The sequence below is a fragment of the Nilaparvata lugens genome, unplaced genomic scaffold (assembly GCF_014356525.2).
Source record: "Nilaparvata lugens isolate BPH unplaced genomic scaffold, ASM1435652v1 scaffold4104, whole genome shotgun sequence".
In the NCBI taxonomy this organism is placed as follows: Eukaryota; Metazoa; Arthropoda; class Insecta; order Hemiptera; family Delphacidae; genus Nilaparvata; species Nilaparvata lugens.
Genome location: NW_024090536.1, coordinates 1 through 25,763, shown reverse-complemented (window position 1 = coordinate 25,763; position 25,763 = coordinate 1). Strand labels below are relative to the sequence as shown.

Genomic DNA, 25,763 nt, shown 5'->3' with positions numbered 1-25,763 from the left:
GTGTTAATTTTCATCCCAAATATTGCAATTATAAAATGGTTCAGTCTCAGAATTTCATTTCCCTTTTCGATTGGCAATTTGAATATGTCATAAAAAGTATCTTATGTAAATGGATCAGTACAGTATTTACATATTGAATGATTCATCATCCATTTTTATCCTCTATGTAGCCTTCCTTAGGCCTATAATAATTATACAGAATTTTGGCTCCCATTTTTCATATTTCCGCCAATCAATTCATCCATTCTTTTTCTAAGCATCAATTGTAGATGTGCTTGTGTTCATTGAGTTGTTGAATTCAATCAATAAATAATAATTGATTCATTAGTATTTCATTCACACTTTGATGTGAACTCTTGAATGGATGTTGCATTTCCAACGTTTACGAGAAAAAATCTACTTTCATAAATGCAAGATTAATAAATTATCTAGAGAAATTTTATTTCAACTGTAGAGCTTGCAAATCTCGTTGTAGTCCATGTTGGAATAATGAATGAACACCTGTTTTATGAAGTAAACCTGGAAATAAAACTGTACATAATGTTGTACAATCGTGAGATCAAAAATGATTTTTGGAAGAACTGAAATATTCATTCCAAAAACTTATTTTTCAGGAGAAGTTCTTGGTTCAGCCTCATCTGAACTTGAGGTCGAATTGGATCGGATGAGGAGTTACCGTGATACTCTCTACTCAGGAGAACTCCTTTGGAGAGAAGCATCAAGACTTACCCAGGCAGGACAGGAGCCACCCTGGCAAGAGCTGGATTCCAGAGCTGGGCTACTATTAACACAACTCTGTCAGTATTATAGCTCTAGTATCAGTATAAGCTTTGACTATAGAAAGACTAGGCTATAGAAAGAATTATTTCTATAGTCAAAGGTATAAGTTATAGCTTAGTATTAGCATAGAGAGAATATAGTAAAGAAGATATCCCATGATATAGGACGTTTAAAATCCAAATATCAATAGATAGTTGAATAGATAGTTAATATCATTAGACAGTTATATAAATATCAGTAGACAATTAAATGAAGCCGATAGTCCTAGTATTTCTCTTTCATGACGCTGTAGTCTCTCATACTGTCTACTGTTCCGTTCTTACATTCTTCCTCAGTCAAAACAGTAATTATAGACTATGGTCGAGAGTAATCGACTATCATTAACTCATTAAAAATTAAGTGACTTGAAATTTGGAACATAGACGGCCTATACCATGTGATATCTACTTATGCTATCTTTTCTCTGTGATATTACCGTATAGAAAAGATAGAATAAGAGGATATCCGAAAGTATAGAGCGTTTATGTTACATAAATGCAAATGAATGTTATTGACCGAAATTTGAAATAGTGAGGTCTATGTTTTAACTCGGAATTTCTTTTGTCTGTCTGTATGTAACGCGATTACGGTCAAACGCGTTGATGGAATTTGATGAGATTTGGCAGGAATATTCCTTTTTCAACTGCGCGTCGATGTATACACAAGATTTTTTTGAAATTTTGCATTTTAAGGATAATATGAAAAGAAAGGAATTCCTCCATACTCTGATATCACTAGATATACCATCTACTTTAAAGATAGGATTAATCAGACTATAGAATCATTCATAATCAGCTGACAATATTATTCAATATTGCTGACAAGTGGATTATTCATTGCATGCATTACACAGATGTCTGGCCGTGTCTATTTCTATAAGGTAGAGTTTCAATATTTTTTATGATGCGTGTCCATCAGTATCAATATTCTCACATTTGAAAAACAAATTTAATCGGATTGAAAATAAAATAAAAAATGATAAGATGAACTGAATAATGCTGAACAAATTATAATATTCTTGATTGAAAAAAAATATTAAATAGTTGAGAAATATTTTTATCAGATGGAAAGATTATCACGGAACTGGATAAATTTATTATATGGGATACAAATTGAGTTAATTAACATAAGTGATTTTTGATCTTGGAGAAAATAAATAACATTTTTCAAGAGTAAATTATGATTCAACTGAATCAACTAGAACAGGTGACATACTTGTGGATGAGAAAACTGCGTGAGGTCTACTGTTCACAGAACTACTAGTTATGTCAAGTCGATAGTTCTCATAGTTTCTTTCCGTTAAGCTATGTAACGTTGTTAGTCTCTCATACTGTGCCGTCTATACACTCTAACCTGGCCAAGACAATGATATTCGACGATAATCGGACTCATATAACAATGAAAATTTGGAACATAAACGTCCTGCATCATCAAATATCTTCTCATGCTATCTTTTATCTCTACGGTATTACAGAGTATTCTACTCTCAACATACAGTAGACACTATACAACACTGTTAGTTTTAAAATACCTATAAAATAAGATAAAGCCAATTCATGATTCAAAGAATCAATTATTTTGAAAAAAATCTCAATTACTCTGTTTGTGGTACCGTTGCTCCTTGATTGGTGATGAAAAGAATTGGAGGTACAGATAGTACTTCTACATTGCAGGTTGAATATGACACTATTCTATCTCCATAAACATTTTATGAATCTTACTTGTGTTCGAGAATCATTAAACCATGAACAATATAATTATAGTATACCATCTATTATCTTAAAAATTCATGAACTATCTTAATCAGAATGAACAGATAGTCCAGTCAAATAGTCGTTTTTCAGGAAACAGCCCCGAAAGAATTTTTCTCGACTGTTCTATATGTATTTTGGGGCGCTGAATTCAAATCTGGAATTTGCTGACACGCCAGAGGGCGGCTTCACCCCCAAAACCCCCCAAAAAACCCAAAATTTCGGACTTTTTTCTATTTTTTCATTTTATCTCGTGAACCTTGAGTTTCTCAAGAAAAATCATTCTCGACAAAATTAAAGAAAATAAGATTTTCAATAAATTGAGTAGTCGCGCAGGATTCTACCATTTTTGGTTCCGGAGCTACAAATTTTCAAAAAAGGGGTATTTTTTAAGGGATTTTCAAAATTATGCAAACCTACCACTTCTACCCTATACAACATGGATATTTTCCTAGTATAGATGAAAAATCACACATCACGTGAAAGAACAATTCATTATGAACAGGATTACTTAGAAATTTTCGAATTTAGTAGTGGTGGGAGGGGGGATATACCCAAAAATAGAAAATCATGTCCTACAGCCAAAATACAAATTTCTCATTATAATACCTTTTCAAGGCCTTCCTAACAAAAAAATACATATTTCGGCTGAAATCATCTCACGCGGCCTTTTTTCTATGAGAACCACCCGTTAGAAACATTTAATTTCAGTATTTCCTAGTGGGGGGTACGTCATAAGGATACGTCAAGGATCATATCCGAATCCATGCTTAATTTTCCAGCGCACAACGAGATGATCTCGTCGTGCGGTGCCTTATAGTATAGTGACTCTTTTGAAACTTCCAGCATTCCTTATGACGTAGGAACCCCCATTACAGTACATACTCTCATTGCGAAGAGAAGTCATAGAGTTCCATTGCTCACGAAACTGCCGATTAGGGTTTAGAACTATCGTCCCAACCCTATGTCTTAGGAATGAATCACTCTATAGATGTTCCACTACTTGACTAGACTGGCATTCTTCATGAATAAAACCAATTGTTCTCATTTGAATAACGCTGACAGTATAAAGTTAATCTCACTGGAACGAACTGTATTAATTTTGATCAGTAAAGCATCCCTCATAACTATTATTGGAGATGGAAATGAATGAGGAATTGCATTTATTCAAATTTCAATTCATAAATGATTATTATTTAACAAAAATCCTAATAATTAAATGCTGTATATCACCCTGAAAACTTCTGCTACTGCAAATATTTTTGATAGTAGCTCTCATCGAATTTCCATTTAGTTTGTTGTTAACCCTGTTGTCAATATTTGCAGTAGCAGAAGTCTTCAGGGTGATTTACAGCATTTTCGTTTAATAATTAGTATTGAAGAATCTGGGGACCTTCTATTATGTCTATAAAGGGCCATCTCTGGTTATTATTGAGTATTGAGACTGAGCATTGTTCTAATTTGCACTCTTGATTGAGAAATGAGTGTGAAAGTTTCCAATCATGATTTTCCCATGGAAATTGGGTAACAGCTTCATCTCAAAAAAACTTCCATCTCAGTTCCGTAGAGCTTGCCATAGAAATCGAGTATTCCCATAGTATTCTCCATAGAAATTGAGAAACAACCATCTCAGAAAAACTTCTGCTATTCCAGTTCCACTATTCCATTATCAGAAAGTATCATTTTTTTATCTATTTATTGATTGATACTCTACTTTTTCCAGACGGGATTGATCGGTGGAAGAGATACACCATGCAGCAGTTCCAGTCGTAAAGTCGAGAGGGATTTTAAGAAAAAAGTAATGGCGGCCAATAACAATGCATGGAGCAGTCATCGTGTCGAGGAGCATGTCAGGGAGCAGACAGGTCTCACTCCAAGATGATGATGATGATGATGATGATGATGATTTTTAAGTCATAATAATAATATCGAGTGACCTGGCTGGCTCAGGTCTGGTGTCAGAGTTTTCAGGTCGCAACAGATCAATTTCAGGGCATCTGACATGACCTTTTTAAGCAATTGGCACACTTATCCATAAGTCATACAAATATTTTTACATGTATACTTTTTGTGAAATGTTGATTAAGATTGAATTTTGTCAAATAATCACTGGGTATTATCGATTATCATTATCCAATGTAACGTAATTCATAGTATACCGTAGTGGTCTAGGCCTACCTGATATTATACTCTTGGTCTGACAGTAGCCATGTCGTATAAACCTTGTTGAAAATTAATATTATACTACTATCGATGTAACGTATTAATGATTGCTAAGAGATACCAGTCGTCGATGCGTTACATCGATAATAGTATAATAGTATCTAATGAATCCATAATAAAATTCTAGAATGCGCTGTATAGTATACTACGTTCCAATGAATGAAAGAATAACTTGGTTGATAGAAATATAAAATGTGAATCAAACAAGATAGTTTATCGGCTTTCGGCTACACAGAGACCAATCTGCAATCTGCGATTCAATGGGTACTTAACTATGAATAGTTAGGGTCAACAATAAATAGTAAGACTAAACTTGAAAAACTTATTCAATAATATAATATTCAATCTATTAATTCAATAATATTCAAACTAGCCATGAAACTAGCCATCAATTTCAATGTCCATTCAATCGGCTGAAGCATAGCCTTCATTTTTCTTTGTTATGGTGGGAATGAAACTCATTTTTCATTATTCAACTATATCTCAGATATCTATATCCTTTTCCTCCCAATAAATTCTGCCCGCAGATCACATATCTCTGTGTGGTCGCACCATTAGGAGAATGCTTTATTTAAAAATGAAATGTAAAAAAGACACTTTATCGCATCTAAATTTTCTTTTGAGTGGTGGTTCTTATAGAATTCTAAGATCCTGAATGAACTATACCTGTAAAAGCTCCGTTACTGAGTTACACGTCTTTGTAGTTTGGAAAATGTATAATCATTTTTTTCCTGTAATGTGTAGTAATTAGAGCAGATAAAGATAGGAGAATGACTTTTTGAATGCACGAGAACCCAATGCAATGTTATGAACACATTTAAGATGTTCATACCTAATAGATTTAATGTTATCCTGTGAAGAAATGCAGAAGTGGTACATTTTTAGTTCTATTTTTTCTCAAACTCTTTTTCTCAAGATTAAAATTTATAATTATTTGAATTGGGCTGTTCAATCTATTTGGAATTCTGTGGGAATTCTCAACCAATGAAGAGTCTATAAGCTTCAGAGAAAATTAAATTGATAATTTGATATTAGAATTTCTCTGAGTGGCTTGAAATGATAATGTAGCTTCGATTTTCTAGCACTCATAGCGCCACTATCCAAACCGCCTTTCATTTTTGATACTAGTTCGGTCTATTCCATGCTAGAAATCGTAAGCTGTACAGAAGTGTACAGAGATAAGTAAATAATAATAATTTATTATTGTCGCTTCAAGAAGTGAATTCCACCAACAATTTTCTGAATCATTCATTCGGTTTCGTTGCATTGAGCTGAGTTTCATCAGCATGAAATTTTTCTTCTAGGAAAAATTGTAACTCAATATACAAGATTAATTGTCTTAACTGGTCGTCCGTTAAGCTGTACAATAATTATTTTGGTAAAGATACTAGAAACTGATAACGGCACCTAGAAGTAAATTGATTTCTCTAAAATACGCCAATCATAATGATGTATAGTATGGAAAGTGAGGAGGAGTTCATAAATGAATTTTCAAACGATAAAATATCAATACAATTACAATATAATATTATACACCTCACTATATTTACTCCATATATTTATACACCATATATATTTACTCCTTATATACACAAGCTAATCCAAATAGGAGTCTCAGATGCTTTAAACTTGAGGATAATTATAATAGCTCATCTATTTTACTATCCATGACGAATTGTAAGTAATAATCCGTTTTTGAACTATTTCTAACAACACTACAGTCTAATTTTCTAATATTAGTTATTAAAACTAGTACACTGTGTTGGAAATGGATTTAAATAATTCGAAAGCGCTGTGAGTACTAGTTTTAATAACTCATATTCAAAAATTAGACTGTAGTGTCGTTAAAAATATTTCAAAAAACGAATATAATAGCCTTTGTAGTTATACAACTTATCATAATGAAAGTAAATTATAAAAACCTCTCGAATAAGTTATAGTCAGGCTCTTGATTCATCACGACCATGATGAAGTAAATTCTGAAATTATTTCTCACAAAAATCTCTCAGAGTTATGATTCATAATAAGCTGCTTATTTCACTTGAAATACCAAGAGAGTCATTTAGTCGTCCCGTCAAGTCAATCGATACCAAATAGGCTAATGACTTCCTCCACATTAATATTAAACTGTAAATTCTTTACTGATCTCATAATATTGAAATGACCGCATATCAGTATTTCTAGTGGAATCTGTGAAAACAATTTCCATTTGTGCGAACACGAGAAGAAACAGCAAGTTCTGATCACTCAAGGGTATCAGCAACTCACCATTGTGAATACTGATTTTGATATTCACAGCAATATGTGAATATTGATAGGCTTACGCCTCCAATAATTCTTTGTTATAAATCTTTTATACAATTCTCAATCAATCTTCATTTGTGACATTTCAAGCACTCTCTAGTATTAAGATTTATTCCAGGGGCTGAATGAAGAACAAAAGATAGATTTTCAATCGAAGTTTTTTGGCTTTTTACAACAAATAATGTGCAAATATTACGCATATAAATTACAAAAAATAAAATTATTCCAAAAATTTGAACATTTCAAAATCTGCCCATAGTTATGGAATTACCTGTATCGTACCAGCTCATAGAGCTCGTCAATGAAGGATAGTTCAGATAGTTTAGTACCCACTCCACGCAAAGTTTCAAAATCACACAGTCTTTGGTATAAACAAACATTAAATACAGGCAATAACGCAGGTGTATCGGTACGGTCAGGTGGATATCAAGTAACTCTCACTCAAAATCTTATAACGTAAAAAAATATCTGCACTGATTCTGTTGTCCCTCAAACTACAGACGAATATAAAATTGGGTTCCATTATTTTTAGAGCGTTCAAATGGGTGGGTCAAGCATTTCTTTTTGAATCTGTAGTGAATATTGGTATAAATGTTCAGATATTAAGAGTCTTATTGGTGATTATTATTCAGAGATTTTGCATAGAATTAATTCTATGCAATTACAACCTATAATAATAGGATGATGCATTATTCTGCTGCTTCCAGCCACCTCTATTGAACTGAGACTAAGAAATATTATACTTTGCAAGATTTCTACACAATATAGAGAAAGAGTCTTACAATATCCTCTTGAGCGTTATCTTTACAAATAAACTAAGAGAATTGAAAATGAAGATGTGAGTTGAATTCAATAAATTATGGAAAAATTGATTGGTTCATTTGATGCGATCATTATAAATAATAGTCTTTTTTGTAGTCAGTTAGACACCAGTTTTCAAATCCACATTTACTATGAAAATCTAACAATCTCTTGTTCATAATTTATGGAGATTGGCGCTGCTGTATAACTGCTATATTTATAACAATTATTCACAACTTTTAGGCTATATTGAATGGTCCTGGACTTGAGAATCCCTTTTGGGATATGTTATCAAGTGAATGTTTTATCAATATGTTTATATTCAAAAAATCTTATATCTTCTTATCGGTGGACAAGTGAGGTTTATCATTCACCTTATGGGATCAAAGCTTTAAAACTACAGTTTTATGTCGAAATAAAGTTTTTTTTCAATTAAAGAGATAATTAGAGATGATCTGTCACTTTACCATTCACAGAGAGGATTTGTTCTGTTCAAAGTAAAATTCAATCGAATTCTCATATGAATGAGGGAAATTATCTTGATTACAAGATACAGTGTTATCCTATACAAATTCCTACCATCAGAAATTATATGAGATTCAATGTAATCCCGTCGTTGTACATTATAAGATAAATAAATTAATATTAAAGTATATATTCTGCTCTATAAAGAACTTGAGGCTTTCTCGGAGCTTGAGAATCATAGAAGCATGAGTACCTAATCATTATGAATCAATGATTCAAAAATTTGATAATTCTACCCATGTTTGACTTATTTGTGTAAAGTTCTTTAGTTTTCCGGATGCATTGGTCATGGAATCAAGATACCATTTAGGATAGATAGTTCATTCTTTTCTAATCCTACAAATGTGGAAAAATCGGGAAACAATTCTCTTGAGTATATCCGGCAGTTCACTATTTCACAGAAAACAAATTGTATTCTAACTCTCTCGAAAGCATTCGAAGGCAATTCTATTGAATATTTCCGGCACTTCACTATTTTACAGAAAACAATGTATTCAAACTTTCTCAAAGCATTCCTGGCAATATTTGGTTTAAACACAATCTTGATAACATCGCATTGCTTGATGAAGTGATTCACCCATTGAACGTTGTCAGGGTGATATCAATGACTTCTAGACTTCATTAAGTGTTTTCTTTGACTAAAACACAGTACAAAAATGTTTAGTCAAGCGAAGTTTTGAGGTGGTTTGAATCGAGGGGAGATTTCTCTGTTTTCTATGAATTGATGATGTATGATATCCAATCGACTGTGTGAGCTACCCTGTGGTAAATACCAGGTTGCCCTCTTTGAGCACAAGAGTAACCAGCTGAGACGATTCCTATCAAGTACCACCGTCCTGTTCTCTCCATCATCAGAGGTCCTCCTGAGTCACCCTGAAAAATATATTTCCCAAAGTGATTATTCAATGTCATTATAATGAAAAGGAAATGATTGATCATTACATTACAGATATTAAACTAGCAATTTTATATAACAGTGAGACTCTGGACCTCAACACTGGAAAGACGTTTGTCTGCCTTCGTAAGTCGATGTCTTCTTGCAGACGTTTTAGAATCTCTCCTATAATCTCTCCTTATAGGTCGATTCTTTAATCAACTGCATGCTTACCTTTTATATCGCATATGCATCAACTCTAGTTTAACAACAGCACAGACAAGCTTGTATCTGTGCCAACAGCCCCGCGAGGGGCACTAGATTTCATTACATGGATTGTTTATAAAAATGTAAAAAATCTGCATGTTTTTGGTTGAACGTCCATTGTGATTTATTTACTTATTTATTTATTTATATATATATTTATTTATTTATTTATTTACTTATTTATTTATCTATCTATCTATCTATCTATCTATCTATCTATTTTTTTTTTTATTTATTTATTTATCTATTTATTTATTCATTTGAGTATTACAATAGTGCGATAGTATCCCTCTAGCTCTAAGCTATTTGAGGGATATATCAAAATAATCCTTTACATACAATAAAAACAATCAATAACAATAGTTATATTTCTTAATTTACCTGATAATATTTCTTAATTTTTTTGTAACTGATTGTTCTGTCTTGTCCATTGCACCATAACTTAACTTGACTTATAAAATAGAAAAAGACTTTGCTAGGTAAGAGACAATTAACAAGATAAAAGGGACAAGATAAAAACTCTGGGATATTACCTGATGTTATTCACTCTGAGCACAAATATTAATTTATTAAATCATAATATATCTTCATTGTAAAATTGAAATTATTTTAAACTCAAAAAATATAATAAATAGTTAATAAAAAATACATAATAAACTGGAATAAACACAATAAATAAAACATAATTCATTAATTTCCTGAAACTAATCAAAATGATTTATCCTTATGAAGTGCACTTTAAGTTTTGTTTGAATCTCATTTTTACTCTGTACATTGTCAACTCTAATGGCAATGAATTCAACAGAAATGGGATTCTGAATTCTGGAGCTCTTTTACCATAGGCATTATTATATCTCTGGGTTCTATAATTCCTATGTCTCAATGTATATTCTATTTTGTTCATTTCTCTATATTCGTTCTTATAGTAGTTTCGTGACAAATCTGTGAAACTGGCTGAAGCTTCCACCGTCATAATGCCGAATAAGTGACATTCACCACCATTAAAAAGTGTTTTTAATGATTAAGTGCTTTTTCATTTGATTACTGATACAATGTTACTATAAATTACAGCGAAATATCACCCATATGTCAACAGTTATGTACGTTAACCACAAAATATCTTTCCGTATGCATACGTATGTCTGCATATGTTCATCTGTTGCTATGTACGCCGGTTCTAAGAGCATGAAGAAAACTCTACAACCTTGAAAGATTTATGTAACTGTGGATTATCAATTCATTGTAGATCTTGGAAACATTTTGCAAGTGTGATAATATTAATAACATTCTCGATTATATATCTCATGTGGCAGATATCCAACCAGGGTCATGTTACATGATAAAATACAAGTTAATAGTTTAATACTTTCCTATTCTTATAACCAGCTGACTACTGCTATTATCAGTTCGTATTTTATCTTGCAACAGGACCCTGGTCACTTCAAAATCATTATTATCACTGAACACTTTTCCACAGTTGAACACTCTACAAAACTGATATGAATAAATCTTGACATAAGTACCTGACATGAATCCTTTCCACCGCCTCTGTATCCTGCACACATCATTTCATCATGAATAATAACATTGATTCCATTTGATTTATGCCACCTCTCACATAATCTGTTGTCGATGACTGGCACATCCACTGCTTGCAACGTTTTTGGCCTCAATCTTAACCTTGAACAGAAATAACGGGCATTAGAGATTGATTAGTTACCATACCAGACTTACTTATCTTGATTCCTTAACCTCACTGGTAGAGTATACTCTACCTCCTTTATAATACTAATAGTAAAATATAACCCCACTATAATTATAATAGTAATATTCACCTGAATCTGTCAGCATTCAATGTTATTTTTTGAGGATACCTGACAGTTCAATATGGATCTTGCTACTGTTGCTTAATCTGACAACTGATTTGTATTGATATTATACATGTAAATTGAAAATCGAAGTACCCTATCATCATGTATTTCTATTTCCACACTTGGATGTTTCAAACATGTTGAGTGAAGATAAAAAACATAAATTCCGAGAGGGTGTTAACATGAAAGTGAACATATACAGTATTTCACTCTGCAACATGGAAAACAAAACCATAATTTTGTACGGCAAGTGGTAGTTATCGTAGTTACTACCTACTACGTAATAGGTATCAATTTAAGTATCAGAATTTTTTATTTTTCTATTCAGTAGGAATAGTGATTCCAGTTCCTTCCATCAGAACACAATATATTGGCCTGGCTTCACGTACATCTATCAAATTCAACCGTGATTAACCTCTGATTAAAGCCGTTATCGCCATCTCTTGTTGATTCTCGATTCATTCAACAGTCACTTAATCGCGGTTAAATTTAATAGACGTACGTGCAACCGTATGTTGGACTTGTAGGCCTGATAAAAACCATAATTTATAAAACAAGTCAATCTTGAATAAGTTTACAACAATGTGATATCTGATAGCCCTTTTTAATCAGGCTATTTAATGAGACTCGTCAATGGGTTTGGTCTATGAAGGAAATATCTTGAAAATGTAATGATTGTAAATTGTTATTTTTCTATGATATTTCTTCAAATTCGATTTTTGAGCGGTGTCATTTGAACCAAGTGCAAGTATGTTGTGGTAATGGTTAGACCTTCTTGTGTCAATTTCAACTTATTTATTAAAAAAGTTATAATAAGTTTTGGAAATGATTCTACGGAGGCAGTCCACAAGTCTCTACTTTCATCAAACTTGATTCTTTTAATGGAAGAATATCTTTAAATACCTCTCCTAAATTTAGATAAGGTTACACATAGTCCGAAATAGGTTAAGCCTTGTAGTTGTTCAGTTCACTTTTTATATTTTATCAATTGTATACAATACTGTCATGTACGAGCACCTGCAAATAAACTTAACAATTAATCATTCAAAGCTTTCTATCAATTAAAAAAAGAAAAAATATTTTGCAAGTGGATATGGCGAAAGTGAATCCACAGTCTTATTATATTGAGGCACGAGTAGGCTTCTCGCTTAACACTTGTTGAACAAAGAGAGTTGGCAAGAGTCAGTGCGAGTGAGACAGAATGAATTGTGAGTCGTGGCGAAGTTACTCGTTGAATGGCACAACTTCAGTCATTCAAGATGTGTCGTGCGGATTGCGTATACTGCTTTTGCAAGGCGCTTCATTTCAGAATTTAATTTCTGTTTGAAAGTGAAATTATATTGTCATTCCCATGATAAAAAGATAGTTTTGGGGGGATGCCGGTTGGTCTCACCTGAATTGTATGTATTATCTACAAATACATAAACAAAAAATTACCACGTCACGTAATTACAAACCTTGAAGTCAAATGTTGTTCCAATAACTTGATGAATACGGCTATAGTATCATTGAGGAATAAGAATTAAGAAGTAGGGAGGTATTATGAAGGTTTTTGTGAACATTCTGGGCAATGCAATTTTGATATTATTATGGATTTAAAGCTACGTTCCTTACAGTATACAGGATTAAATATACAGTTTACTTTGAAAACTATGCACGAACGCTATTTTACTAGGGATGGGTATCGAAAGACAAAACATCGATGTTTTGAACATCGATGTTTTTTCATCCTGACATCGATAAGTGAAAAACATCGAACAGTAAACATCGATGTTTTTGAACATCGATGTTTTTAAACATCGTTTATCGCCCTACGTTTATATGGATGATACTATTAGTCCAGTCATTATAGACATAAAAAAGGGGGTGTGCTTGCAATTTATATTGTAGTTCTGATTTTTTAATATATTATTTGGGTACATAAGAGAAGTCCAGAACCAATTTCTTCATGCAAGATTTCCTTGTGCTAGATACAGGATAGCCCAAAAACCTCGTATTTTTGGCTCATTTTCCAGTTTTCAGCTATTTCTGCCAAATCTCTCCCAGGTTATATAATTCTGAAAAAAATGAGATCACTCGGAACTCTCTAACTCCAATGAGTACTTTGTTATAATTTTTCAAAAATGAGTGAAATTTGAAGAAAAAATCAATTTTGATGAATTCTAGTTTTTAATCAACAATATCTTCTGATTGTTACAATTTAGATGTATATTTCAAAATCCCTCTAGGCGTATTTTTGTGCTATACAATCTGAGATCAGGTAGAGCGCTCTATGTCATATAGATTTCCAGGTACACCTGACAACAATGCTCCTTGTATTGTGGAAAATACCTAATTTTCAGCTTCAACCATCATCACCATCTACTTTGTCCTCACATTGATATTTCGCACAATGACATAAGTTCATGGGTAAGAATCACCCGTTAGATGCACTTAATTTCAGTATTTCCTAGTAGAGGCACGCTTAAGGACACCTCAAGGATCAAAATTTCAAACACTTATTTACTTTTGACACAATGCTCAGATTTCATCGTACTACACTTCATTCTTCTCGGCTCGCCAAGGCGATTCAAAATCATGCATCAACAGTCAAATTCGGTCAAAAAATAGAAAATTTATTGTTGAGTGTAGGTACTTATTCATATTCAATACATAAGAAATAACCAATTTCTATATTCAAAGCTATGTATCTCGGTAACCCCTTATTATAAAAATTATTACATGATCTTGAAATGTACAATAGAATTTTCTATTTCATCTGCTGTGAACAATTCATGAAAAAATATGTTCGTAAAGTGAGATTTGATTGTTGAAAAAAATCCGGAAATTGTAGATATTTTTCTTATATTAACGGTTTTGACAGTTCTATGATAGCGAAAAGTGATTCAAGATGGATTTCAGGCAACTGACCTCTTAGAGGATGAATTTATCTACAATTTGTAATCAATCGTAAGTTTCTATGATGTATCAGACTCGTTTTAGAAACTCTTGATCAACAGTAAAATTACGAAAAAAAATGTAAAAACTGAAATCACCATTTTTAAAATCTTAACTTCCAAATTGTTTTGGAATCGAAAGTATTATTTATTGGAGTGGGTAGAGGGGGACAATTTTCACATTCTCACTAGATTTGGAAATTTTATCAGAAGTATTTCACAAGACATGCAACTTTGGATATAGAAATTGGTCATTTTCTGTGTATTGGAATATGGGCTTAAGTACACTCAACAATAAATGCTCAATTTTTCTACCAAATTTGACTTATTATGCATGATTTTGAACCGCCGTGACGAACCAGGAAGGATGAAGTGTAGTACGATGAAATCTGATCATTGTGTCAAAAGTTATGTGTTTAAAATTTTGATCCTTGAGGTGTCCTTATTTCTTAAGCGCGCCTCTCCACTGGGAAATACTGAAATGAAGTGTATCTTACGGGTGATTCTCATAGAACATAATCTCAAGAACTTATGTCGTTGTGCGAAATATCAATGTGAGGACAATGTAGTTGGTGATGATGCTTGAAGCTGAAAATTAGGTGTTTTTCACAATACAAGGAGCATTGTTGTCAGGTGTACCTGGAATATGAGATAGATCGCTATACCTGATTTCAGATTGTAGAGCACAAAAAGAGCTTCCAAAGTGACTACAATTTTATCTGGAGCTATTGTTCCAATATTTCAACAGTTACTAACTGGAATCACAGCAATTTTGGACTTGTGGTATTCAAGTAACAGTCTTTCGAATAATTGAAGTCAGCTTGTGACTAGAAAGATATATCAACTCTAGTTCACAAGATTTGTCATCTTCATGGTTTAGTCTGAAACCTCTCAGGATATCCTTGAGGATTCGGTCTTGAAATTTCACCCTAAGCTAATTTTAGCAATCATTGATACTCATATCGTATTCATTCAATACCTGATAGATTTTTTAGGAAATGAAACGGATTAAGTTTTTTTATATGGATATCTGCACTCCTTACAATACGAGGACCTCTTTTCCAGAGCTAGATTAATTAGTGTTAAACACATGTTGAGGAAATAATTGTAGTAAGAAAAAACTCTTTCTTCCTAAGAAACAAAGAATCCGACCTCTTATTCAATTCTAAATAACCAACTATCTAACCTTGACACGGGCCACAGAAGTAATGTAAATCTTAATTTAGAGATTAACTTAGAGATAATGATTGTAATTCTGTTACTATTGCTTATTGCTCTCAAGATAATCCTCTTCAAACAAAAAAATAAAAAAACTTGTATCAAATTAAGAAAATAGAATTGTTTCTACTTTTTAGTTGGGAAAAACATCGGATGACCGATGTCTAGGTAAAACCATCGATAAGTGAAAAACATCGAACAGTAAACATCGATGTTAAAAACATCGATATTTGATGTTGAAACATCGATGTTTTTAAACATCGATGTATCGATACCCATCCCTATATTTTACTTTATTAGTTCCAAGTTTTCCCTCATAAGATAATATATAGGCTTTGAAAAATACATTCATTTGGAATTGGGACGTTCATTGAGGAACAATCTCTTGCCTGGTTTCTCCAAGCTCTGTCAAGATATTTTAACATGGTCAAATCAGGTACGGTTTACAAAAAGTGCATTGGAACTTACGATTTCTTTGGCGATAGTTACTATAGTCAGGTCCAAGTTATAATGACTGTGTTTAATTAGCAGTGGTATTGCTCTCCTTGTCTATCATTCAACAAAGCGGATAGCGCTATCTCTTTCTCGCTTTGCTCTATTGCCAGATCGACTTTTAGCAATGTGGAATTAACAATTAATTAACAAAATATTTCATATTAATTATGAAAACTCATTATGAAATAATTGAAAAATATCACTTCTTGCTTAATAAAATATAATTTATTATTTTAAATGAGAATGAACATAATCAATGAACATCAATAAATCGGTATCAGCTACCGTCTATAGAAGGCATAGACAAGACAGAGGATTGGCAGCATTGTTCTGCTATCTTTCTTCACTGCCATTAAAACGTGGACCTCACTCTATCAATAATTCCAGTGCACACTTGTTAACATAACTGATTTGACCATGTTTCAATGCCTTGACTGAGCTTGGTGGAACCGGGCATAAGTCCACCTGTAGGTAAACTAAGGTGAACTTTCTGACAAATATCTTTGAACGGAAAAGATTTCTCACATACCAGCTTGCAATGCACCCCATCCAGCCGCCCAACCGAATTGACCCAGGAAATCCTCGCCTTTTTCTGGCAAACAAATCGGTGCAATATGAGCCATGTACTGTACTGGTCGATCCAATCTTAGAACTGCTACGTCGAATCTGTCCGCCTGTGGAGTGAACTTGAATCTAACTCCAAACGTGTAAGCTGGTAATGGTTCCACTGCCGAATTTATTACATAATCGCCCAAAGTCACCTGGACCTGTCTGGCTGACGCTCTGAAACAGAAAAGTACTTCAAGTTTACATTTTTTTCTACAAAAATACATATGATCTAAAATATCCAATAAACAACAATATAAATAGACAATAATAAGAGTATAATAAATCAAAAATATCTTCGGATTTTGAATATTTTCTAGAGTAAAATATCCTAGATCTTAAAATAGAAATAACTTAATTTTTTGATAATTATAATCTATTTATACATAATTATAATGAATTAATTTAATGTTGATTTTTATTTTTAAAAAATTCATAATCAAGATCTAGTTCATAACATGAAAGGTATCTGGTATATAAGAGGTACCTATGGTCAACAGTGTAAAAAATGAACATGCAAAGAATAATTGATTAAATTATGACAGGCCACGGTAGCTTGTCATCAGGCTACAGATGTAGCCTGTTCCAGACAGGCCATATATTATTACCATGATGATAAAAACTAAAAGTGTTGCAAATCCAATTATTATAATTCATAGAGGGTATAACAAGATTGAAATGAGTTTTTTTTAATATTGATTATGAATTAAATATAAAGTAGAACAGGTTTTTAGAGAAAACTGTCACATTCAGTTTTCATGAGCTTATAGTAGTCTGGTTTTATAATCTGAATTTTATCAAATGGACCTGATCTACATAATAATTTGTATTGTTTACAATAGAAGGTGGTATTGTTTGATGATGCGCTGAGGAGAATTTTCATACATATTAAGGAAAATATGAATATAACTGAGAGATGCAGTTATCACTATTGCCAGTGGATGTTTTAGTTGTTAAGATTTTTTGTTTCGATTGTGATTGATTGTAATGTTTCATTTAGTAGTCTATGATAATCCACTTCTATGGATTAGTGTTCTGACGTTTAAATCAGAGTGAGAATTTGGAATTATTAACGTGAAGCATGTCCATAGTAATATTTCACTGATTACTATACGCATGGAAGTCGATAAAGGTAGATTCATCGGTAGGCTACAGATTCCATTATCTATTTCATTTGAAATGCACTAATGAGTCCTGAACCAGTTCTTATTCTGCGTGGGTTTATCAATTCAAATTGACCACGATCCAATCAATTTCTCACAAAAACGTAAGGTACCTCTTACTCATTCAAAAAAGAGTATTGTTTTCTCTCAAAATACACCGTGATTCAAAAAGAATAACAAAACTTTGAAAATTGATAACTCTGCAAAGAATAAACGGAGAGTGGAGCACAATCTGTCATCGATTCGAGGAAGCTCTAAAGGTTTTTTAGTTCGAATTTGGAGCACCACCCCATTGGCACTCATCTGTCCGTGCCTATTTGAATGAAAACTATCCGAGGCAATGGATCGGCCGCCAAGCAGCTCGAGACAGAGCACTTCATCACTGGCCTCCAAGAAGCCCTGACCTCACCCCCTGCGATTTTGTTCTCTGGGGGTAAGTTGAAGATAAGGTGTATCGACCGCCTCTACCAGCTAACATTGAGGAGTTCAAACAAGGAATAACAGCAGCAATACAAACTGTTACGCCCGATATGCTACTGAGGGTGTGGAACGAGTTCGAGTATCGTATTGATATCACTCGAGTGTCTGGAGGGGGTCACATTGAACATTTGTGAACTTGTTTTCTAGTGGGAAAAAAACTTATTCTAATACTCTTAATTTTGATTTGTAACCCAAGTTTCTATTATGTTTCCTTGATTAAATACATATTTTCAAAGTTGTGGTATTCTTTTTGAATCACGGTGTACTTATTGTACTTATAGTACGCGTCCCGTAGCTTAGCCTCCGTGAAATTGAAACGGCATATAGGCAAGGTATGGTTCGCGGGGTAATATTCCTACTTTTAAAAAACATACGCTCCAGAATACATAGATCCGTAGTGATGGAGGAAGGTCCTACAGATGTTCGATGTTTTTGAACAGGTAGTATTGTAGTATAGTGGCTCTCCGCCGATATGCAAAGCTACAGGACCCGGACTGTAGCAATGTTGATCAGTACTCATCAAGAAAAACGAGTCCTACAGGAATTAATCTATAATTAATGATTTATTAATCCTTTGGTCGTCACTCACAAATATATTGATACATGAAAAAATCAAATGACCTGGTTGGCTAAGGTTGGTATCGGAATTCCTCGGGTAATACTAAATATTATTCCAGGGCCTCTGACGTGACTTGAAGCCATTTAGACAGTTACCCACAGGTTCAATATGCTATATATGAAGCCTGTTATCATCAGCATTGAGTAGAACCAATGACATCATTCAAGGAGATGTAAAAATAAAGACGACTGAATCACAACCAAACTTTAACTCACGAATTGTTGAAAATGAATTCTGTACGATTAAAAGAGCATCCATCTCTTACGATTCTCATTTGAATGAATTGATTGCTAACAGGAATAGAGTTGGTGTGTTAAGGTGATGTTAGGAGATGAGGAGCACTATCGAAAATGCAATTTTATTAACATAACAGACAACTGTGTCTTGTGTTCCTAAATGATTCAAAGCTTCGAAGCTTCAGTAAAAAAACGGTTATTGCACAACAACTTTCTTCCTCTGCAAATAATCGCGTTTACGGTGAAGGATGAACAGGTTGTCTCAAAACGAAAGTGAAATCGCCTTTCCTATTCTAGCAAGCTATTGGTCGATATTATAATATTCATTTCCCTGTGTTAATTGATTAGGCCTTCTCATCCTACTCATCTGATTAACACAACAGCATAATATACAGAGTAAGTCATATGTATGGGAACCCTTCAATAAGTTGAAGACTGTTTTAGATATAATACTGTATCTTTCAGGATGAGATTCTATTAGAATATTTATTAAATTAAGATTTATAATAATTTTTATTGAATTAATTAGATTTTTGACAACATTTCAAGTCTCTTCAATTAATAAGATTTAGGTTTTACTTGAAACTTCAATCAGCTGCCATTTTGGATACAAGTATCATAGAACATTTTTATTGATGTAATCTTTCTTGTTTTGGAAAGGCCATCAAAATGATGTACCACACATAATGTGTTGACATTTGAAATATTTGAGTTATAACCCCTCATTTAAAAAAAAAATTATACAATCAATTTTATTGATGCCATCTTTCTTGTTTAAAAATGGCATTTAAAATTATGTACCACAGAATGTGTGTTTACATTTAAAATATTCGAGTTACAACCCCTAAGTGACCCTGTATGAGGGGTTGAGAATCAGTTTTAAGTCAAAAGGAGGAGTATTCGACCAATAATTTGCCCTGAAAGTTAAAGTATTATATATCTGCAACAGTCTTTAACTTATTGAAGGGTTCCCATACATATGACTCACTCTGTATAATTATGTTAGGGGTGCCCACAAGGGGTGTTTGGTCACAGACTGTGTTCTTCAAAATCTTGGGGGGGAGAGGGCTCAAAATCAAATCTTGGTTTGTTAGATCAATACTCATAAAAAAATCTCTTAGTAGAAAAAATCAATGACGATGTTATCATCGTAAGGGGGGATAGAAGCCGGATGTTTCCTAAATTTGAAGGGAGTGCGTGGGTGCTTGAGGGGGCACTTATGTTATTTCACAATCCAACATTCGTCCAATTAATGATGAATTATGGAAACAAAAAACAGAAAATAGTATATGAAATATTTGGAAGAAAACATTGTCCCTCACCTCATGTGTTAATGAGTAGAGAACTCAAGCTGTTGGAACTCTTCATTCATGGGGAGAATGGGATAAAATAGAATGGTTCCCTCTTTTTTTTGCCTGAGAAGGGGTTGTAATAGAAGAAGACCGAAATAAATTACATAAACGAGTTTGTAATGGATGAAGGAAACACTAAAATTGATTCATTCTATCTCAACGATTCTCAGCAATAAAAGGCAACATTCTGTTAAAACATTACAGGAAGGAAGAAGAAGTCTGAATGGAATGTTAAGAAAATGTTCTGAAACAGTGGTTGTCAACCGGTGGGTAGCTATAGGCCTACTTACTAATAGGTCACCAACGGATTCGTGTTGGGCTGCAGCTTAGCTCTTGGACATTGATAAGAAAAACTTATTTATTCATCAGATTTCTTAACATTGTTTTAATTTTAACTTAGTTCAGTATTATTATTTGGGCTCAGGAATCTCTTAGGTGAATCTCTTTGATGGGTTGCTAATATGAATAAGAATCAAAAACAATTTTTACCGAACATAAAGGGTTAGAAATCACTGAATCACCATTCTAGAAAACATGTTGGGGTGATGAATTTCTAATATATAAAAATGTACCTATCAACAATGATATATCTGAAATCTGTGTTTTCAATATTTGAGAAGAATCAGCCTTTACAAATCAAGCGCTGGAGAGTACTAATTGAAGGAATTACTGTACTCCAAAGAGTACTCTATTCAATAGACCATCAGATTGTTGATATTAATACTCAATAAATAAGGAGCATTCAAGTCTCGGGATGAATTCACTTCAATTACTGACGTCTTTGACATCTCAGAGTAAATATTGTGAAACTGTCTAATATTGAGAGTATCTATCGTCATCTCTAATCGTCATCTCTCATCATCATCCCTCTCACTCATTACCCACGCACAAGCCTAAGAGCTCATGTGAGTTTCACTCTCAAAATTATTATTGGTCCAAACATTGATGGCGACTTCCTTAATGATACAATTCTCAAGTTTGGCATACAATACCGATACCACTATGAGAGTCCAACCATTAAGTAGATCCATGTGTGTGAATTATTGTTATTCTGTGCATAATACCAGAATAAATACACATTAATTTTTGAGAATTTTCATTTGAGGTCTCCAACACTCTCATGAGAATTTTAAAACTGTCAATTGGCGATTGATTACATTGGTGGCTACTTCCTTGGATAAAAATTATCGGAATCTGTTAATTATGACGGATGATTTAGAAGAAAATAATCTTCAATTACTGAAAAATGTTATACTTTGAAGTCCTCATGATGGTTTATAGAGCATTGAGAGACATTCGATGAGCAACATTGATGGTGGCTTTCGTGAAGGAATATTATATGCAATTTATTAGTTCGGGTGATGTCAAAGAGAGAGAGAGAGAGATTCCTCCTTAATTTCTGAGATTTTGGGTGATCACATTAGTGGCTGCTACCCTGAAGGAAAATTATATTAAGTTATGAAAATATGAGTTATGAATTATATGATTAGTTATATGAAGTATGAAATTATAGGAAAATTTTATAATTGTGGATTATTACGGAGAAAGTACAATTTAATCATAATCATTTATTGTATAATTTGAAGTCTCTTGAAGCGTATTGTGAAGCTTTCAATGTGAGCGATTGTAGGCGTAGTTTTTACTTCACTAAATTGTTGTTTACTATGGATTATTGTGATTTGAAGTCTATGAAAGTTCAAATGGCATTGTGAAGGTTCCTATGTGAGCGTTTATAGTGTTCACTTTCCGAAATGGATTTTTCATTGAAATGGTTGATTTTTCATCTTATGTGTATGAATGGATGGTGTCAACCAGTGTCCAGTGGGTCCAAGTCAGAATGCTCATCAGTCGGTTGCGTCGGATTTAGTCAATGACTACTGTACTGGACTAGAAAGTAGTAGTTGTGCTTAGAATGTCAGTCAACTTACGGGGGTCGTTCACCACTGGGCCATAGTTAGCGGGCACTGGAATGTCGTTGGTCACCAGAGGTCCATGGTGCTCGCTTGTTTTCGCGGTGTTCCTATGACAACAAGCATACAGCAGTCCGCCACATGTGCCTTCGATAAGGCCCGACGTCATCCAGCAAGACAGGAAGAACTCACAACTGCCACTGCTACATTTCGTCTTTGAATCACTCGCCTCTGACCAAATATCTGCAATTCCTTGGACCAATGTTGATGTAAACAATATCCATTCCAATCACAACTCTACACCACAATAACTTAACGCTAGAAAGATATCAACAAATGTTAGTAGAGTAGGATAGAGCTACTTCGGAAAGTTCTAATCAAGCAAGCGACAGAGGATAACATTTGGTACAGGAAGCACTAATTCCCCATAGATTTGATCGCATTATAGATTGAAAGTAATAAAGGTAGAAGGAACTAGATACAATATAAAAGGTACCAGATGATGTAGTTTTATATAAATGTCTGAACCCTTAGGAAGCACTCATTCCTCATAGATTTGTATAGATTGTAAGTAATAAAGGGAGAAGAAACTAGATACAATATAAAAAGTACCAGATGATGTAGTTTTATATAGATGTCTGAACCCTTAGGAAGCACTAATTCCTCATAGATTTGTATATTGATAGATTATTTCTCATAGATTTGTAAGTTATAGAGGTAGAAGAAACTAGATACAATATGAAAAGTACCAGATGATGTAGTTTTATATAGATGTCTGAACCCTTAGGAACACTAATCCCCCATAGATTTGATCGCGTTATAGATTGTAAGTAATAAAGGGAGAAGAAACTAGATACAACATAGAAGAAACCAGTATGATGTAGTTTATATAAATAAATGTCAGAGCCCGTAGGACGCATGGAAGATTTAAGTTGTATGTATAAATGTTAGAACCCTTAGGAAACACTAATCCCTCATAGATTTCATCGCGTTATAGATTGTAGGTAATACATTGGAAATTTATGTTCCAATAAATATTTCTACATAAAATATAGAAGATGCCAGTATAATGCAGTTTATATAAATATATGTTAGAGCCCTTACATACAGGTATGATGTATATATAAATGTCAGAACCCTTAGGAAAAACTAATCTCCCATAGATTTGATCGCATAATATATTGTAAGTACCTAATAGAGGGTAAAGGAACTACATACAATATATAGAGAATACCAGTATGATTTTGGTTTTTATATATGTCAACTTTGTATAGATTTAACCATTAGGAAGTACAAATTCCCCAACGTTTCAATTATTGTACAAATAGATTGTAAGTATAATGAAGAGAGAAGAACTACAGGTAGTTACAATACAGAAGATAACTAACTATGTTTGATATAGATGATAAGTATATAGGTATACCTAAGATAAGTATAAAGCTTATAAGTGTATATTTATAAATGCTTTATAGATGATGGTCGTCTATCTGATCTGGGGTGGATGAACGGAAGTTTAAAGAAAATTTGCATCAACATCAGAACTCGGTAGTTTGAGGAGAATATTGGCAATTTATATGAATATGCAATGTTGTTTGTGTAGATATGATATTTGTCTTGATGTAACTTGGAGAAATTTTGTTGGTATGGATGCACGTGTAGCATGTGAAATTTAACTTTGTATGAGTTATATTCAGACCTGGGAAGTCATTTTATAAGCTTTTTTGGCCTATAAAATGAAAATTACAATCCCGTTGTTCTAAATATTCAATTGAATAAGACAAGCAATCATTAAGAGTAGAAGTACATGACATAACCAGAAAAAGGGAGTCCCTCTGGATAGATATCTGAGTACAGTACTGAATTGAGAATCTGAGATTTAAAATTCACTAATATTCATCAAAGTGAATATCACTCTAAGAGTCATCCTCTCAAAAAAATTCAAACTAAATTTTAGTTTAAACCATCAGTTGGCTCAATTGAAACACATTATAATGAATGCGACCATACATTAATCGAACGGGTCAATAGTTGAACCATCTTTGGAGAAAGTGGCCCTAAGTGATTCCACCTCTTCTTGTAATCGTGAAACTTAATTTTTATAACTTTTCAATGTCTTAACACTTGTAATTGGGAAATTCCGAAAATATCGATACTGCAAAGGAAGAATGATTTGAAATGATATTGATCAAAAGGATATAAACTCGATGAGGTGTGGAGAAGAACCGATAAGAAATTGAAAATTTGTATTTTTTTGTACACAAAAATAATTAATTTATTATAATTTCACATCCATCATTGATTCTTATTCGTTATTCATTACGAATTTTTATTACGTTATTCATCAACATAATACCCATTCGAGAGACATCTCCATTATTCATCAACATGAGTAAGAAGATCATTCATTCAGATGAAAAATAACTTTCAATGGTTTTATTAGAGTGTGTCACTGGAAAATGCTGGAAAACTATAAATCTTCTGAATGTTTGCGATGATTATGCCGAATGTATCGATGGAGAGTATTATTTATGACAAAACTATTTGTGAATTGGAGAATTCAATGTCAAAGAATCAACGATGGAGAAATCTGAAAGTATGAAATCGTAAGAGTTATAATTTTATAATATAATTCAATTTTGTAGTGATGACTATATTTGGAGCATTTATTCAACTTACGAGTTTAAAGGGAATGCGACATCATCGATTTCCATGAAGACACCTGATTTGAAGAATCAAATTTTCATTACATGGAATGCTATCGAAACTTAGTTTTTTTGGAAACTATGGGAATCAATGGATGGCTCAAAATTGAAAAAAAAACATAGTCTACTCCCCAACCAAACGTAATTGCTGATCTCGAGTTGTTCAAGAACTACTCTCATAATAATTATTAACATTTATTGATTTCAAACTCCATCGAAGGTATCATGTACCAGGATCGATTTCTAATCTTTTTTCTTGAGGAAGATATGTTTTTGAAAGGTACTTGAACTCTGATATAATTATGAAAGTAAGGGTTATCAAATTGATTTGTTGGAGAGCATAGTCCTACATCACCACTGAAAATGTGATAAGAGTAAATATAATTGTAAATAGAGTGGAGTGAATATTATAATAATAAATGAGACAACTTTTTCAAGAAAATCCGTTGTAATTTAGTAACTATAAGAGTAACTCCAAGCATACTTCCAGATATTATAATGTCGCTATCAGTTTATATTTTGAAGAATAGTATCGCCTAGGTTTGTAAAAATATGAGAACCCTCTTCTTTCAAATGGATTGATTCATACATTAGGTAAGGAATGATTAAAA

At 33.1% G+C, this 25,763-nt stretch overlaps 1 protein-coding gene across 1 annotated transcript; it reads right to left on the bottom strand.

The window, feature by feature from the left end:
- Nucleotides 1-8,502: 8,502 nt before the first annotated feature.
- On the bottom strand, nucleotides 8,503-22,693 carry LOC111043401 (brain-specific serine protease 4-like; the record flags this gene model as incomplete). The annotated part of the gene is made up of 5 exons (XM_039444289.1): nucleotides 8,503-9,296; nucleotides 11,088-11,244; nucleotides 16,610-16,867; nucleotides 18,708-18,827; nucleotides 22,429-22,693. Coding segments are annotated over 5 exons (959 nt in total), but the record flags the coding sequence as incomplete, so codon positions are not given.
- Nucleotides 22,694-25,763: the final 3,070 nt, after the last annotated feature.